Source organism: Vombatus ursinus, unplaced genomic scaffold (assembly GCF_900497805.2).
Source record: "Vombatus ursinus unplaced genomic scaffold, bare-nosed wombat genome assembly UNPS02014832.1, whole genome shotgun sequence".
In the NCBI taxonomy this organism is placed as follows: Eukaryota; Metazoa; Chordata; class Mammalia; order Diprotodontia; family Vombatidae; genus Vombatus; species Vombatus ursinus.
Genome location: NW_020954610.1, coordinates 33,081,261 through 33,100,037, shown reverse-complemented (window position 1 = coordinate 33,100,037; position 18,777 = coordinate 33,081,261). Strand labels below are relative to the sequence as shown.

General features: G+C 37.2%; 1 protein-coding gene across 1 annotated transcript; it reads right to left on the bottom strand.

Moving 5' to 3' along the window:
- Positions 1–1,025: 1,025 nt before the first annotated feature.
- On the bottom strand, positions 1,026–6,550 carry CDKN2B (cyclin dependent kinase inhibitor 2B). Its single transcript, XM_027839467.1, has 2 exons — positions 4,946–6,550; positions 1,026–2,820 (listed from the first exon to the last, which is right to left on the bottom strand). The coding sequence occupies exons 1-2, from the start codon at positions 5,102–5,104 to the stop codon at positions 2,560–2,562; spliced, it is 420 nt and encodes a 139-aa protein (XP_027695268.1). The 5' UTR covers positions 5,105–6,550; the 3' UTR covers positions 1,026–2,559.
- Positions 6,551–18,777: the final 12,227 nt, after the last annotated feature.

Here is an 18,777-nt window from a genome sequence, read left to right as displayed (position 1 = left end):
AGAGGGTTGCCTGGAGTACTAAGACAAAGAGAATGAAAGAGAGTGGGAAGAAGTAGGGGGGAGAGAGGGAGGGAGGGACAAAGGGAGAGGACAGGAGAGGGGAGAAAGAGAAAGAGAGACAGAGACAGACACAGACAGACAGACAGACAGACAGATGGAGAATTATTAGGTCTTTAAAATGTCTTCTATCCAAGCTAATGAAACTGCAGAAAAATTTGAAAAAGTTTTGGTAAGAAAATCTGCTTGAGATTTAATGAATATTTTTAAAGTGAAGTGCTTATTTAATAGCACTATGGTGACAAATAACAATATGGAATAAAGCAGATTGTGGACCATAAAATTCACTGAATCTCCCAATCGGATATTTGCCAAGTGTTCCACCAAAAGATCAGTGGGAGAAAGTAGAGACTTCACATTTAAATAAGTAATTTCTTACTCATTATACTCCTTCTTGTCTGATTTGTCCTCAATGTTTTTCCTCCATTTAAACATATTATGTACAATGCTTGAGATCTTAGAGGTGAGATAGATTTATCAATTAGATAGATGTTTTGTTAAGTCATTGCATTTTTACTTGTCAGATCATTTTTATAAATCATTTTGCATAGTTACTTGCCAATATGTTTGTTTAAAAAAAAACCTGAATCTTTGCAAAAATTAACACAGTTCTAAATGTGCAAATTTTTAAAAATATATATTTGGTATGGTGCAATTTCAGGATCATTATACTTCTTTAGTCAATTGTGAATTTGTATCCATTTACTTTGTACCCAACTACCTACAACATTATGGGATTTACTTTGTGTCCTAAGTCCTAGAATTATCAGCTGTTATGTTTCTGAATCAACTTACAATGAGCATTTAAACCTAGAAGCCATGCATTATGACTTATGCATTAGAAGGCAAATTATCATATTACAAGCTATTCCAGGTCATTCCAAGAGCTATGAAATTTTCAACAGCTTTTAGACTCATTTCAATCCCTCTGCAAATCTATAAGAAAATTTTTCTTTCTACCAAGAAACTTAGTAACTGAATTCTGAGACAATTTTATTGAATAAATTCATCAGTGCGCTAAGCCACATTTATAATATTTAAATGGTCATTTAAATACATCCCCTGAGACAAGCCCACAGAGAAAATAGTTTAAAAAACAACAGATGAATAGGATAGGGATAGAGACTAGATCTGTGATTTCTCTGACTTAGGAAGCTCCCCAGTGAGGAAGTTCCTTCGCCCCATGAAGATCAGCACCTTCTCTGCAAGTGAGGGAAACAACAACTCTCTTTGTGTTAAAGAGTTGCTTAGAGCCCTAAGAGATTAGTCTAACTAGCCCAGGGTCACAAAAGCCAATTCGGATCTTGAATTCAGACTGCTTCCAGGTGGGCTTAAAAGAATTGTAAAGGGATCCATTATCTCAGTTTAAACTAGTAAACAGGTTGTAATTAATGTAGTTCTAATAGAAACCTCCCAGGATGCTGTATTGAATTCCTTGATATCTAATCACCATAGTAAAATTAACATGGATGTTTTAGGCATGAGTTTGATTTCTTTACATGGTGCTGTGGCACTTTCCCAATATAGTTAGCCTGGGTTTCAAAGAATCTCTTTAGAAAACATTTCCCTAACGCTCACATTTTTTTTTTTCACTCTGCTATTTCATCCTGGCTGGAACCTTTGAGGTGATATGGACCTTCAGGGACCCAAAAAGCACGAACAGTGGCCAAAACATTTTGGAGAGCCATCTATCATTGCATCTTGTGGTTTTTAAAGTTTATGGGCAAATCTGTGACTTCCAATCCTCCCTTCCCTTCCCTTCCATTACAAGCCAGACTGAATAAATCTGACCCCCCAAAAGTGAGCACACCAGTTCTATTTGCCATCTTTGGCTCCCTTAGCAACTCAGGAGAATATCCCTCTCCCATAATAAAATCTAACTGCATCATTAAAACTTTTTCCTTCCTTCCACATTGTACCAATATTACCAGTGTTCTAGGCCACTCCAGTTAAGCCAGGGAGGATTCCTACAGTACTGCCAGACCCTCTAGTGAAGGTTTTTCGAACAGGTTCCTCCACCAGGGATGCCTATTTGGATGAGACAGTACTCCATAGACCACCATTCCCTCACCTTCAGAGAAAAAAAAAGTCTTCTACTCACCATCCCACTAACTTCCCACCACAAATTATATATTTACAAAGTCTCACATTTGCAGATTTTCTACACTGTTCTTATCTCCTCATATGGGAAATCCTGACCAAAAAATTGCTTCTCCATTTCTACTCAGCTCCTGTTTTTACTGTAAACTGAGAAAATCAAGGAAACAGTTGAGGGTATAACTAGAGTATGAATACACCTTCTTCCTTCTGGGAGAGTTTCTGCTGGGTGGGTCTCTGACTAGAAACTTGTCATCCCATCTGAGAAGGTGCATAAGGGAGTATGTTCAAAGCTGCTCTCTGTCACCTTCCAGGTACCCCTTCCTCAATCTGTTTGGAGCTGCTGTGGAAGCCAAAGGGAAAAGGGTAAGAAGTCCCAAGGGTGGATCAGTTTCATCATTGCTTTCAATCCCCTGTAACTGCTCGAAGGTATAAGGTGACTTGGTGGTGTCCCTGCTGCTGAGCTAGGTGCAAGGGGAGGCGGCCTAGGGAGTCTCCAATGTCCAATCGGGCTCCTGCACGATGAAGCAAGATCAGGGTGTCCAGGAAGCCCTCTCGGGCTGCATCGTGGACTGGTAGGGTGAGGGTGGTGGGGTCGGGGACGTTGGGATCTGCTCCATGCTTCAATAGGAGCTCTGCTACTCCGACATTGCCCATCATCATGACCTAGAAGATAATTGGAGTGTGGTCAATGAGGTGATGTGAATGTCTAACTTATGCCAGTGGAGATATGTGTACACACACACACACACACACACACACACACATACACATACACACACGATTACAAATTTGCTATTTGCCTGGAAATTTTTTCATAAATTATTTTTCATAGTAGTAGTATATATTTGTCTATTTTATGTAAATCCACATATGAAAATAACTTAAAATAAATTTCTCAGCTGTCAACTTTATACATCATTTCCCACCCCACCCCCCATTTCAAATAATGATAAACTAGTACAGCAACCTTTTCTAGAAAATGATGAAGTTTTAGTCAGGAAATGATAAACTACTAATTTCTTACAATTACAAAATTTTATAAAACAGAATTTGACAGTTTTTTTAAAAGATGAAAACCATGATTTGAACATGAAAGTTTTAAACAATTAGTGTTTAAATTAAATTTCATATTGGGAACGATACATGTAAAAGATACATGCATATGTATAACATGTTATACATGTTATATACATGTCCAAAGAGTATTTTTGCCCTGTAAAAATAGTGTCATTTAGTTATTATAAAAGAAAGTTGGAGTATTAGCAGTAAAATCCTTTAGATTACCAGCAACCCCCCCCATACACATCTATATAAAGATTGACCAATTCCAGTTTTTAAACAGAAATATTTTTAAAGTGACTTATAGAATAAACTCCTTATAAGAGGAACTTTCCAAATGGAGAATAATGTGGGTTGGGTTTTTTTTTTTTTGAAGTGGAGTCAGGTGAAATGGAAACAAATATGTTTAAGTGACAATTAAAGAACTTGAGTTCTAGCATACACACTTATGTATCTATATGTATGTGTACATATACACACATACATAAACGCACATACATACCTACACGTGCACACACATATGAAACTAGCTTCTACCATTCAAAGTTATAGTAGAAATACTTTGAAGCAGAAAGGGCATAATAATTAAGGAGAACTGGAAAGGAAAAACTGGTTTTTCAACAGAATCATATAGTATAAGCATGCAATAAAAATTCTGATAACATTTTAAGATTTTAAAGAACACACAAAAAAGTATTTCTATTGCCCTTCTGTTATATGTATATTATAAAATACATATGAAGGGAATGATAACTTTTTTTTAAAATCGGCAGTTTTAAATCAGTATAGTACAGTAAAAGACAATAATGAAACGGACTACTTTCTTTGACTCCAAGTATTGGGGAGGGGAACGCATGTAATTGTTTGCTCCTCTATAGACAAAATGTTTTCACAGGGATACTGACGAAAAAGTAGGAATGATTTTTTTTAAAAAAAAGTTATTGTTGAAATAAGCTTTCTTTGAAGGTGTTTTCTATCTCAATGCCGTTTTAAAGTCTGGGGGGAAGGCGGGGTAGTGTTAACGAATAATGAGTATAAAAAATAGGTGAGCATGCAGTACTTTCATTACAAGGCTCGACCTACATTTAAAATCTTTTCAAATGTAATGTGTCTGAAAACATAATAATCGCTCAAATAAGCATGCAGTCTCTACAACCCTCCCTGCTGTATGTAATACCGATAAAAATCTCGGTAGCATAATTTATTTTCCCGATTCTGTCATATAACATACCCGTATATAAACGCCCCATTAACTTTTTTTTTAATTGAAAACTAGTATTAGTATTCCTGATTATTTTTTGTGAAGTAGAAATACTTGCATACCTTCTGAATTGAGGAACTGTTCATTTACTTTCCAGCCGGTGTGTGTTATCAGTAAAAGTCAATAAACAAACAAACAAACAAAAAAATGGCCCAAAGCAAATCCACAAAGAGCTTTCAGAATGGGAGAAGGGAAGGGAAGAGGACATCTTGGATATTTTTTTTTTAGCTATTTAAAAAAGTCATGTGGTGCATTATGTGTACTATCCAGATATTTTTAAAAAATTCATTTCTCTTAATAATGCGTTTCATCGGATCTTACAGGCAAAGCACTAGTACCCGGCCGGGCAAAGGTTGCAGCACCCGACTTCTCTGGCCCCACGTACCGCGTATTTCACGAAACCATCCCAAGGCCAAGCTCCTGCTACTCTCCCGCCCTCTACCGACCATCCAGTATGGCCCCAGGTACCTGGATGGGCCGCCTCCCAAAGCGATTGACTCCGTTGGGATCTGCTCCAGCTGCCAGGAGCTCCTGCAACCGTTCTACTTGCCCTCGGGCAGCGACACTTGTCAGGTCGAGATAGCTGTCGAGGCGAATACCCCTTTCCTCTTCTGATTTTTCTGTCATTTCAGAACCCGTGAATTGTCTCGACTGGATACTGCAAGGTTCACTCTGTAGACTTCTCTTTCCTCCTTCCCTTCTTCACTCCAGGGCCTTTGCTCCTTCCTGGAGAGGGTTGCTTCACCCCTTCTTTTATTCCTGCGGTCTTCTTGCACTGAGTCTCAAAGCTGATAGCTGGGCTTCCCCCCCCCCCCCCCCCAAATCCCTTTTCCACCTCAGTGACCCGTGGTTTCGCAGTCCAGAGTATTAGCTAATTGCTGGAATTTCCACCCCCATGAGGACTCTGGGGTGAATCTAATAAGCGAAAGTTTTCCTCGCTTCTGCTAATAAAAGGGGTTCCAGTACTCAGGAGCACCTGGGCAGTGCCGAAGCAAAAAAAAAACCTTTCCCACCTCTGCCTAGTTGCAGTAATGGGAATCCGCGTCTGGGAGAGTGAAATTATTTTCTCTCTCCAGCTGGGACAGTGCCCGACTCTCCCCACCCCCCTATGGCTCCACCTCCGCTCCAGGCTAGCGCTGAACTTGTTCTAACTTGCCTGTCTTTTCACCCGGCAGCCGATGACATCACAACAGACAATTAGGAGCGACCACACTCTCGAGAAGGGGAGGGCTGGGGTGGATGCTGAGGCGCATGCGCCGCAAATCGATTCAGGTGGACCACCCAGACCCAAGAACAGACTGTAGCTTAGTGCTCCCATGAACATTCCGCCCAAAGTTCGTATTCCAAATGCAAGGCAGGAACCCAAAGACTTTGGAAATACTTGCAGAAACACCTCCCCTTCCACTCCCCCCATCTTCAAGTAGTCATAGTCGCTCCCTTCTTTCTTAAGAGAAAACAGCAGGCCAGCTCGATTGCTTTTGTTGTATCAGTCTCAGTCAGCAGCTTTACTCTTAAACCTAGTTCCTGGGATTCGCTCCGCTGGCGCCACTCTGTGGTTTAAACGACGGATTTTTCTGCTGAAAGTTTAGTGAGATATTTGCAATATACGTTTAAATTCCTCCTTTCCGGGAGTTCTCCCTTTTGTAGAAGACCAATTGGTGACAGTTCTGCACCTGTCATGCTGGACAAACCCTCTTCAGGAAGGACTTGGCATTTCAAAGGCTTTCCTGAAACCAAGTCTTGCATCAAGTGAAGAAGCTTTCTCATTTGAGCGTGTCTGGCAGCCAGAAACACTGAAAAATCTTGAGTGTCCTGTTTTGTATGTGTATGTGTTTTTACTTTGAAGTATGGATACAACTAGGTGGATATAATGCATTAAAAAAAGAAAATGCAGCCTAAGAAGAAGAATATTTTTATGAAAAGAAATCTTGGACCGTAGAATTTCAATGTGTTCACTCAATGTTTCCTTGTTTCCACTTTCACCTATTTAAACCCACCATTTTGGCAAGCAATTAAATTTTTATTGTCAGGGGAATTTATGCAATTATAATTAAACATATAGCCATAAAAATAAAGCAGGGTGTGGTGCTGTCATGAAACAGCTGAGCAGTCTTTCATTTGCTGTGAGTATAAAGGCCAAGTGTTTGGTAGGACTTTTTTTTTTTTTTTTGAACCAGTATATATGGCAGTCATCTCCCAGTTCCAAGCTCATTAGGTTTAGTGTTACATAAATGTATGCATTACCTAAAATATTTTTTTAAAATACTGTCTGTGCAGTTAGGATAGGAAGATAATGATAGGTTATGGCTACCTGGGATCAAAATTTCATTTTTCTGAAGAAATATAATAGTGAATATACTTATGGGTGGGCCATCTGGAGAGCTTTGGCTTGTAATGACAATGTAGTTAAGTGTACTGAAGAGGACAACTTCTTCAGTGTTGACTGAGAAGATTTAAAAGACAAGTTGATTGTTTTCATGGGATTAAGACACAGAAACTGGGTATTTGTCAGAATTTCTTTCTTGCAACTCACATGAATGTAAAATACTTAATCATTTTCTTTTCATAAAATGAAGTGATTGGACCAGATGACCTCTGAAACACTTTCTAGCTCTAAATCTATAATCCTCCTCTTCACTCTCTTCTTTGCTGTTTCTTTTTTCTCTTGAGGAAACCAAGATTTTAATGCTGCTGATTTAAAGTTTGCTGCTGGGACATCCCATCTAATGAACCCCAGTAGTACTAATGTGACCATTAAGGCTGCTATTTCCTTGTAACTGGGATTTTAATCTAGGCCTTAGTTTTCTATGGACCATGCAAACAAAATAAAAAGAGCTGGGAATAAATGATCTAGGTTGAATTGTCACAATATACTTTCCTCATGTAGGGACACCAATGTAAAGATTTTGCTTTGAAAGGAAGTATGACAGTGTAAAGGGAGTAAGAAAAGCTGGATTCCTTGACTAGTTTTGTCTAGCTGCATGACCTTGGGTGAGTTACAGTTGTAAAGTCTCAATTCCTTTTATTTTCTTGCCTTCTTCACAGAGTTATTGTGAGGATCAGGTAAGACAATGGATATGAAATTGTTTTATATGAACAATAAAGGTCTACGTAAATGTGAGCTATTACTCTAGGAAGTGTTTGGGAGAAATGAGGACTATGAGGTCAAATTTGGGGAGTAAGAAAAAAACAGGCAAAGACATCAATGTGGTTGAGATATTTTTTCTAAGAGGTAGTGTATCAGAGTGGGAAAACCATTCCATTTGAAGTTAGGGAACTGAATTTTAAAACCTGTCTCTGGTATTTTCTGTTGGGCAAATAATTTCAACTCTCTGAAAATCAGGTCTCTCATTTGTAAAACAAGGGATGAGGGACTGGATTATTTTTAAGGTCTCTTCCAGCTTTAAATCTTATGATTTTCCCCATGCCAATTATTGGGAAAACATGCTTAGCGCCACAAATGCTTGAAACATTAGTACCACGGACAGCAACTTCATTAGACTCTTCTCAGGGTGGTCTTACATGCATCTCAGTACCTGCTTTGCAGACTTTAAAGGTGTAATTTCATTTATTTTTTCTTCATATTCATCTATATGGGAGTCAAGTGTACACTTATAATTTCTGTTCATAAAATTGTTTTGCCTTTTTTTAACTTCTAATAACTGATTTGTCAAATGCAACCTTTTAATGACTTGATCAATTGTGATTGAATTCAACAACAGCATCTTTGCAAGAAAGGGTAGTATGTATATAATCTATGATCTGTAACAGATTTACTATCTCTCTCATTATTTCTTTGTACTTGTGTCTCCTTTCCCTCTCATCTGTCTCTTCTTGACTCCAACATTTTGTTCAGGTTATTCTCTGTCGCTAATATATAAATGCCTTTTTCAGCAACCCAACTCTTTTTGTCCATTTCCTCTTAATGCAATGGATATCATCTTTGGCTACTGTGTTTTATTGCTGTGGGGCCACTAGAATATTTTTTGAAGTGATTAATAATAAATCACATACTCTAACCATATAAGGTAAAACTTAAGGAAAAAACCCTACCTAACTTAATCCCAAGGATTAATTTACATTTTGCTTTTCTGCTCATATTAATGAGTCTCAGTTAGGTAATAGTGATTGTTAGTCCAGTTTTAGATTTGGAATGGGAAGAAATATCATGACCAAAGTAATACAGTGCTAGTGCAAAGAGTAGAAACTGCTTATTTTGACTACCAATCTGGGGAACCTCCCATATATTCCTTAGTTTCCTCTCAATTTTCTTTTTTTTGGGGGGGGTAGGAGGTAGAGGGGAGAAGAGGGTGATAGAGTTTAGTGTTATGAGAAAATTTACAATAAGGTTAACAAAGAACAAAACCTGAATGATTTTTTTTATCATAAAGTATGTATATTCTAAATATACTTCAAAAGTTCTTTATAACTAGAAAACCCCACATTTTCTTTTGTTATAGCACCACCCCTATCATGTGTTCTAGAATTCCCAATTTGGTCCTCATAGTACATTGATCCTGTAAGCAAACTTCAATTTGAACAGCTACTTGTTATAAATAGATGCACATGTTTCTGCACACATATGTAAGCATGTACATAGATGTACACATACTCAGATTGCCTTCACATGTGTTCAGCATAATCAAAATAACTGAAAGATTTGATTAGCTTGATTTTCCATGGCCAAGGTTCTACAATCACAAAACATTCTGTCTAGTTTATAATGGATTAGGCCAACCAAAAATTTCAAACATTTGTATACATCCCAGTCTACCTGTACTGCTGCCCTATATCTAACATGTTAGGTCTCAATATATACTCTGATACTTTGATGGATATGTGATCTTATTGATATGAGTATTTCCTAATTTTTTTTAGATTATAAAATTATAGAGCCAGTTAGGAGGCACAGTGTATAGATCACTAGGGCTGGAATCAAGAAGACCTGAGTTCAAATCCAGCCTCAGATACTTACTAGCTATGTGACCGTGGGCAATTCACTTCACCTCTTTTTCTTCAGTTTCTTCACCTGTAAATGGAGATAATAACAGCATCTACCTCCCAGTGTTATTGTGAGAATCAAAGAGATAAGAATTGTGAAGTGTTTAGCACAATGCCTGGCACATAGAAAGTGCTATATAAATGTTAGCTATTATTATAACTTATCAGGCTATCCCATCCTGTGTGAAACTTGTTCATATTCTCCCATATATCATTCTCATGGGGTTTGCCTGACATACTAGATATTTTCCTCTAATTCTCTTGACCTTGTGTGAGTTCTAGTGGAGTTCGTGTTAAAGGGTCTTTTACCACTCTCACTATTTGATTATTTTCCATTGTACATTTCTATGATGATAGCTTTTATACTACTTCTCCTGTACAATTCCTAGATGGTAATATACTGTAGTTTTTTGTTTTTTTATTTAATCTACCACGCACCTATCCATTACCCTTTTGGTGATCTGAAATTTAAATTCTCTGGATACTCTGCTTCTGAACTTTACAGCCATAAAATATTATTAGAAGACTGGTGTTACAAATATGGGCCTTTGTTTAAGGGAAAAGATTAAGGTCATTAAAAGAAGTGAATAATTTCCAATTATTCAGATGTTCCCACATATTCAGTTAGGGCTTTATAGACTGTCTCTCAAGAAGTAGGAACCATATCTTAATATGTTAACATGGTACTTAGATTTTAAGTACAATAATGGAATAATCTTAGAAATAAAAAAAAAACTGCATAAAGCCAAATAATACTTCAGCCTTTGGGCAGTTGCATAATATGGTTAGTATCTAAAGCTACATTTTTCATTACTTCAGTGGATATAATTAGGAGATAAATTTAGGACTTAAAAGATGGTATATTAGACTCAATTCATCCTTCCTCCAGGAATAAGCAACATAATTTGGTACAAGAAACTATGTTTGTAACCATGATTGGTAAGCAACATTGTTATACTATCCTGGAGGTAATAATAACAATAGCTAGCATTTATATAGAACTTTGTTTTACCAAATGTTTTGCAAATATCATCTCATTTTATCCTCGTAACAACTCTGGGAGTTGGATGTTATATCAGGAAACAGAGGCAAATAGAGGATAAGTGATTTGTCCAAGGTCACACAGCTATTAAATAGGTGAGGTAGGATTTGAATTCAGATCTTTCTGACTCTATGTCCAGCACTCTAAATGACTGTGACACCTGGAGAGAAACTTCTTTATATAACTCCAGGAATATGTATATCTTACCTTCTTGATTTTCTTGGATCATCTCCCCCATTCTCTAATTTTTCCTTAATTTCTCTTATTTGATTAAAAAAATTTTTTTTAAAGTTCTTCCAAGAACTCTTTTTGTACTTGAGGCCATTTGACATTTCTCTTTGAAAAAGGAGTGGCTTTTTTTTTAAAGCTCCATTACCTTCTTCTGAATATGAACTGAGATCTTCTCCATCCCCTGGTAACTGTCTATGGTTGGGTTTCTCCTTTGCTTATATTCATTCATTCACTCACTCATTCACTCATTTATTCATTTGTTTGTTTATTTAATTACTGCAGCTATTAGTGTAATCAAGTTGTAGTCCTGAGGTATGAGGAATGATGCCCCAAAACTCAGGTCATTCTTACTGCTATTTTCTAAGGTCTTTCTTGGGGCCCAGCTAGTCACAGCTAGGGCCCCCAGCCACACTGTCCCACAAATTATCTTGCTCCCTGAGGTTCCTCTGGTATCTACAAACTACAGCTTTCCTCTCTGCCTGGGAACTGAAACCAGGGACTTTGCTCTCCTGCAAGTGCCCACAGCCAACAGGGTCCTTGCCCCTTGCTACTGAACTCACCAGGTGTGTGGTAGCTCCTTCTCCTTGCAGCCACAGCCAGGATGTGTCTTGTCTGCACAGCTGTGCTTGGTGTCCCTCAGCAGAGCAAGGTCCTTCAGTCTTTTCCTACTCAGTCATCAGACCCCCACACTGAAAGTTTCTAAGGCTGAAGTTGTCTCTTAACTCAGTAGCCCCCAGGGCTTGTTGTTTGTTGATTCTGCAAAGTCTGCCTGCAGGTGTTTACACTTCACTCAGGCCAAACCTCTGCCCGTGGAGGTTGGGTCTTTCCTGGGGTCTTCTCAAATATTCTTAGGACAACTGCTTTACTCCATGTTTATTTCTGCTGTTCTGAGGAAATGTTCTGTCATTTTTTTGTGGTGGAAATTTGGAGAGCTGAAAGTTTTCTGACCTACTCTGTCATCTTCCCAGAACCCTCTGAAAATTGGTTTTTAAAGAGGCACTTTCCCCTCCCCCCTATTTTTCACTTGCTCATTAACAGATTAGAATTAATGTTCTTTCTGCGGCTTCTGTATAGTAATTTATTTTAAATCTTTTTTTCTCCTTCAGTGAGAAATATACTTTGCGAAATTTTACCTGCATTTCAGGGGTTGGGGGAGACAGGGACAGAAAGAGAAAGGACAGAAAGGAAGGCGAGGGAAACACAGAAAGAGAGAGGAGAGAAGAGAGGAGAGGAGAGAGAGAGAGAGAGAGAAACAGAGACAGATTGAAAGTGAGACAGACAGTAAAGAAAGAGATGAGAGGCAGAGACAGAATCACCAGGAGCATAAAGACAGAGAGACAATAAGAGAGAGAGAGAGACAGAGAGAGAGAGAGAGAAGGGAAGATGTAAGGAAAGAGAGGAAAGAGAGAGAGGAAAAATAGGAAGAGAAAAGGGAAGGAGGAGGGAGGAGAGAGAAACAGAAAAGAAACAGAGAGCTCTATGAGCCAAAAATGATGTTTCCCAAAAAACAAAGCCAGAAAGCCAGAGGGGGTTTTAATCTCTTTAGAGCAAATTAATGAGATAGTAACTTGAGGTAAGTAGACAAGTTTAAAATAGCCAGGTGCCCCTCCCTGTGTGAGGAAGACAAAAACAAACACTGTAGAAACAGCCAACCTTACCTTGGCATTATAGGTGAATCCACTTTCAGTTTTAAGGCCTCACCTTCTCTCCTGGTGCCCAAGTAGGACACACCCAAACTTCCCACTGCAGAGGTGGGGCTAAATTCACGTCAGTATAATTCTTGTTGTCATGGAGATGGGTAAAGAGCCTTTTTGGACAATAATCAACCTATCCCTAATTGCCTAACCAAAGTAAAATAAATACCTAAATAGACCTGTACCTAAATAGTCCTGTACCTATACCTATATAGACATTTCACAGTACTTTAAAATGAAAAATGCCAGAATAACACTGTAATTAGTTCTTATATATCCTTTTACATGTAGATATACTTTTCATTAATGTGATTCTTCTTCCAGTTCTTTAGCTGCTCTAAACCAGAGAAGCAATATTTGGGGATTTAGAAGAGAAATGTTTTACTTAGTTATTCCTTCTCTCCTTTCCCCAGTCCCATTGCATAGTACTCCCTCCCACACAACAAAGGCAATTGAGGGAGGGATAACTACACACTGGAGCAGGAAGTGGAGAATGGGGTAACACTTCAGTTCCATTGGAGGCAGTGGGGTACATTAGATAGAGGGCTGGGCATGAGGTCTGGAAGGCCTGGGTTCTAATTTCACTTCTGATCATCATTAGTTGTGTGACCCTGAGCAAATCACCTAATCCCTCTATCTTTAAAATAGGTATAATAGGAGCACAAATCATCCAGGCTTTCTCACCCTGAGTAATTCTTGACTATGGCTTTCTATAAATCTTTCACAGAGAATCTCCCAAATACGCTGGATACTTTTTTCAGATTATTTTCATATTTCATGGATAATAGTACATGGGTTGTTATCACTGATGTTCAACCTATCTTTTTCTTTCTTTTTTTTTTAATGAGAGTGGTAGTTCTAATTTGCTAAATTGAGAAATGATACATAGTATGTTATTGTTATTGTTCAATAATTTTTGACTCTTTGCGAACCCATTTGTGGTTTTCTTGGCAAAGATACTGGATTGGCTTTCCATTTTCTTCTCTAACTCATTTTACAGATGAAGAAACTGGGGCAAATAGGGTTAAGTGACTTGTCCAGGGTCACACAGCTAGTAAGTATCTGAGGCCTCATTTGAACTCAGGAAGATGAGTCTTCCTGGCTCTAGGCCCAGCACTCTATCCACTGTGACACCTAGCTGCCCCTAGCCTATCTTTTTTTGGTCAAGTTAGCAACTACTATTACATGTCAGGCACTATGCTGTGAGCTGAGGATAAAAATAAAAGTGAAAACAATGAACATATCCTTTATAGTAATAATAAATGTTATAGATTTTTGATTCAGGCAGAATGGGAGAACTTTCAATGTTGGAACTACTTCTACTGATACAGATCACAATTCATCCACGATTTAGTAGACAAGTTCCAAGGAGTTGCTTGAGCTAGAGAAGTGTTAAATGACATGCTTAGAATCACACAACTAGTAAATGTCTGAGGTAGGATGTGAACTTAGATCTTGCTAGTTATAAGATCCAAACTTTATCCATTATACCATGCTTCTTCTAGTAGTACTGACATTTATATAATACATAAAAAATTCCATGCAAGATTTTATTTGATGATATATTTTAATCTACTTCTTTCATACAGATTATTGTTGGCACTATGCTCTAGCCTATGTATATCCATCGTATATTTTTTTCTTTGAGTCATCTGCAATTCAGATTCTTCTGATATTATGGTGTTTCCTGGTAACCACAGAGTGCCAGTGAGAGAACACTGCTACTAACAAGATGTAATATATGAAGTAGAATTTAAATTCAAGTATTTCCTATTCCAAGGCTTGTCTTCTATTCATTATGATCTTCTACCTCATATATTAACTATATACCTTTAAAAAATAATTTAAATCTAGAGGTAAGTAAAACTTACATTTAGCTTCTTCATCCTAACAAACTTGTCTCCTCCTATTCCTAACATATACAGAAAGTTAAGAAGAGAAGTTAATGACTTGGTTAATTTGTGGCCTGGATTACTTGACCCCTAAATAGTAGAGAATTGACCTTTTGGGATTCTTGACTATACTATAATTATTTGCATTGCTCGAACATTTGTGGATGTTGGATGCATTTTAAGCAGTAGTCAATTATATTTCTTAGTTTACTTTTAAGGATTTTTATCAAGTCATTTTAAGAGCTCTATTCAGTCATATCAACAAACATTTTTTAAGCACCTTCTATGTGCCAGGCTCTGTGTTGAGCATTGGGGATAAAAAGAAAGGCAACAACAGTCTCTTCTCTCAAGGAGCTCGTAGTTTGATGGGGAAAGCAGCATACAAACAATATACACCCATACACATAGATGTATAGATATATAGATCTATAAGTTATATGTAACTACACTATACATACAATTACATTATATAACTTATAAATATGTAGATCTATATATATATCTGTGTGTATGTATGTATGTATATATGTGTATATACACACACATACTACAAACAACTATATACACAACTATGTAGACACATATATAGTTTGTACATAATTGTTTGTATGTTGTCTCCCCCATCAGATTATGAGCTCAGACCAGAGACAGTAGACATAGATGTCTATATATATATGTATATAGATCTCTATATATGTATGTAGATCTCTCTCTATATGTATATAGAGATGTATGTATCTCTCTAGATGTCTATATAGATTTCTATCAGAGGGAAGGCCCTAATATTATGAAGAAATTTATCAAGAATTTATCAAGTGTCTACTATTTGCAAGGCCCTGTACATATAAAAGTAAACAAACAAACAGTCCTTGCTGTTAAGAAGATTACATTCTCCTGGGTTTTAGAATACACTCTTTGTCAGGAGGGTAAGAATTAATTAACTTTTAATGTTAATATATTTAAATGGGATATATTTAAATCATCCCACTTAACATTTCCATATATGCCCATTTCTTTCCTCTGACCTACCACTTTAGTTCAGGCCTTCATCACCTCACACCTGGATTCTTACAATAGCCTGCTGGTTGGTCTTCCAGCCTCAAGTCTCTCTCTATTGTCATTCTTCCTCTTAGCTATCAAATTGGTCTTCCAAAAAGAAAAATCTGACCATGTCATCTCTGCCCACCAATTTCCACGTTCAAAAAACTCCAGTGGCTTCCAATGATCTCTAATATAAAAATCCTCCATTTGGCATTTAAAGCCCTTAATTATCCAATGCTCTCTCTTTCTTTTTCCATTGTTCTTGTACTTTACTCTCCCTGACATTCTCTCCCAGCCCACATATTTTTTGATCCGGTGACACTGACATTCTTGTTATTTCACTAACAAAATACTCCATCTTCTTTGTTTTTAAATAATTTTTTATTTTATTTTTATTTTAAATACATTTTTATTTTGTTTTCTATTTCTTATATCACCACATTATCCTATATATCCTTCCATTGCCTCCTCCCAGGAAACCACCCTAAATGACAAATAGTGTTTTTTAGAGATGAAAAGAGGTCAGCACAACTGATTGATACATTGAAAAAGTACAAAACCATGTGCAGTGTTTAACACTGTGTAACCCCCCTCCACCTAAAATTAAGTTGAGGGTGTCTTCTCATATCTTTTCATTTGAATCCTACTTGATTTTTATAATTTTGTTATATTTACTTTTGATTTTTTTGGTGTATCACTATTCTTTACATTTACATTGTTATAGCTACTATGTGTATTGTTTTCTTGACTCTACTTACTTAACTCAGCATCAGTTTATACAGATTTTCCCATACTTCTCTGTATTTATCACACGTGATATTTCTTAGAGCATGATAATATTCCATTACATTCATGTACCACAACTAGTTTAGCCATTACCCAATTGAGGGGCATCTACTTTGTTTCCAATTCTTAGCTCTCACAAAAATGCTGCTATAAATATTCTAGCATTTTTATATAGTTACATTTCTCTTATACCTAAGGGTATATGCCCAGTAATGGAATCTCTGGTTCAAAGGATATTTTCATCACTTTATTTGCATAATTTCAAATAGCTTTCAAAAATGTCTTTACTGTTTCTCTTTTAGCCAGCAATCCTGAGGGTCTTCCCCTCCCAGTTTGATTTCTTTTTTTATTAAAGGGGCTATCCTTTGTCACACTTCTTAAAGAAGCCTATTCACTGAATGGGTGTTGCCTCACTCAAAGTGAGAACCTGGAAAGACCTTAACTTAAAAGGGCCAAGGTCTCCCACTGCATCCCGGGCCATCTCCAGTCTTCCTGATCAATATCTGGCCACTGGACTGAGATGGCTTTGGAAGAGAAAATGAGGCTGGTGACTTTGCACAGCCTTCCCTCACTCAAATCAAAATCAATTGCAAGTCATGTCATCATCTCCCTGATGTCATATTTCTCTTTGAGAATGAAGAACAAACAACCATTTCATAGCTTCAGCAACAATGTATTAGTATGACTGGTTTTTAGATGAAGAAATTAAAGCTATCTATAGTCATATGAAAAAAATTCTTTAAATCACTATTGATTAGAGAAATGCAAATCAAAATGACTCTGAGGTACCACATCCATCTATCAGATTGGCCAACATGACAAAACAGAAAAATGATAAATATTGGAGAAGATGTGGGAAAATTGGAACACTAATGTATTGTTGGTGGAGTTGTGAACTGATCCAACCATTTTGGAGAGCAATTTGGAACTATGCCCAAAGGGCTATGAAAATGTGCATACCCTTTTTGACCTAGCAATAGCACTTCTAGGACTGCATCCCAAAGAGATCATGAAAACAGAAAAAGGACCCACATGTATAAAAGTATTTATAGCAGCTCTTTCTGTGGTGGCAAAAATTGGAAATTGAGGGAGATGTCCATCAACTGGGGAATGGGTGAACAAGATGTGATATATGAATGTAATGGAATACTATTGTGCTATAAGAAATGATAAGAAAGTGGACTGCAGAAAAATTTAGAAAGACTTATATGGACTGATGCTGAGTGAAGTGAGCAGAACCAGGAGAACATTGTACACAGTAACAGCCACATTGTGTGATGACTAACTTTGATAGACTTAGCTCTTCTCAGCAGTGCAAGTATCTAAGACATCTCCAAAAGTTTCATGATGGGAAATGATATCCACATCCAGAGAAAGAACTGTAGAGTTTGAATGCAGATCGAAGCATCCTGTTTGCTCTTTATTCTTTTCTCTTCTGTTTTGTTTTGTTTCTTCTTGCTTGTGGTTCTTCCTATTGTTTCTAATTCTTCTTCACAACATGACTAATATGAAAATATGTTTAATAGGAATGTGTATGTAGAGCCTATATCAGATTACACATCATCTTGGGAAGGGAGGTAGAGAAGGATGGGAAGAAAATTTAAAAACTCAAAAGTTTATGGAAGTGATTGTTGAAAACTAAAAATAAATAAATTAATTAATAAAAAAAAGTATTAGTGTGCCTGTCTTTCCACAATCCCTCCAACACTGCTCCCATTTTGGGAGTCATTTTTGCCAATTTACAGTGTGTAAGGTGAAACCTCAGGTGGTTTTGATTTACATTCATTTATTATTAGTGATTTGAATCATTTTTATGTGGTTGTGAATACTTAGCAGTTCTTTTGAGAACTGTTCATATCTTTTGTCAATTTTCAATTGGGGGATGATGTGTGTGTGTGTGTGTGTGGAGAGAGAGAGATGGAGGGAGAGAGGGAGAAAGGGACCGGGGGTGGAGAGAGGGAGGGAGGGAGAGAGAGAGAAAGAGAGAGACAGAGACAGAGACAGAGAGAGAGAGACAGAGAGAGTCCATGCTTTACAGAACAAATCCTTTTACTAAGGGGATTTGTTCTATGAAGTTTGAATTCAGTGAAAGGGCCACACTTGAGGACATAGAGGGTCATATGTGGCTTTGAGGCCACAGGTTCTCCACCCCTGGTTTACACACACACACACACACACACACACACACATGTATATTGGATACTGAATCCTTATGAAAGAAAATGGATACAGAGATTTTTCCCCCAGTCAACCATTTCCCTTCTTATTCTAGATACATTAATGTTGTCTGTGCAAAACTTTTAAGTTCCAAGTAATCAAAGTTATCTATTTTATCTTTTGTTATTGCCTTTATCTCCTGTTTGGTTAAGAATACATCTCTTAACAGTTCTGGGAAATATAAAATCTATTTCTCTTCTAAATTACAATATGATCTTTAATATTAAGGTCATGCTTCTATTTAGAATGTATTGTGGAGTGTGGTATAATATGTAAGTCTAAGCCTAATTTGCACCAGACTGCTTTCCAGTTTTCCCAGAAGTTTTTTTTATCAATAGGTAGTTTTTCTGTAGATAGTTTATGGTTTTTCACTTTATCAAACACTGAGTTATTCTT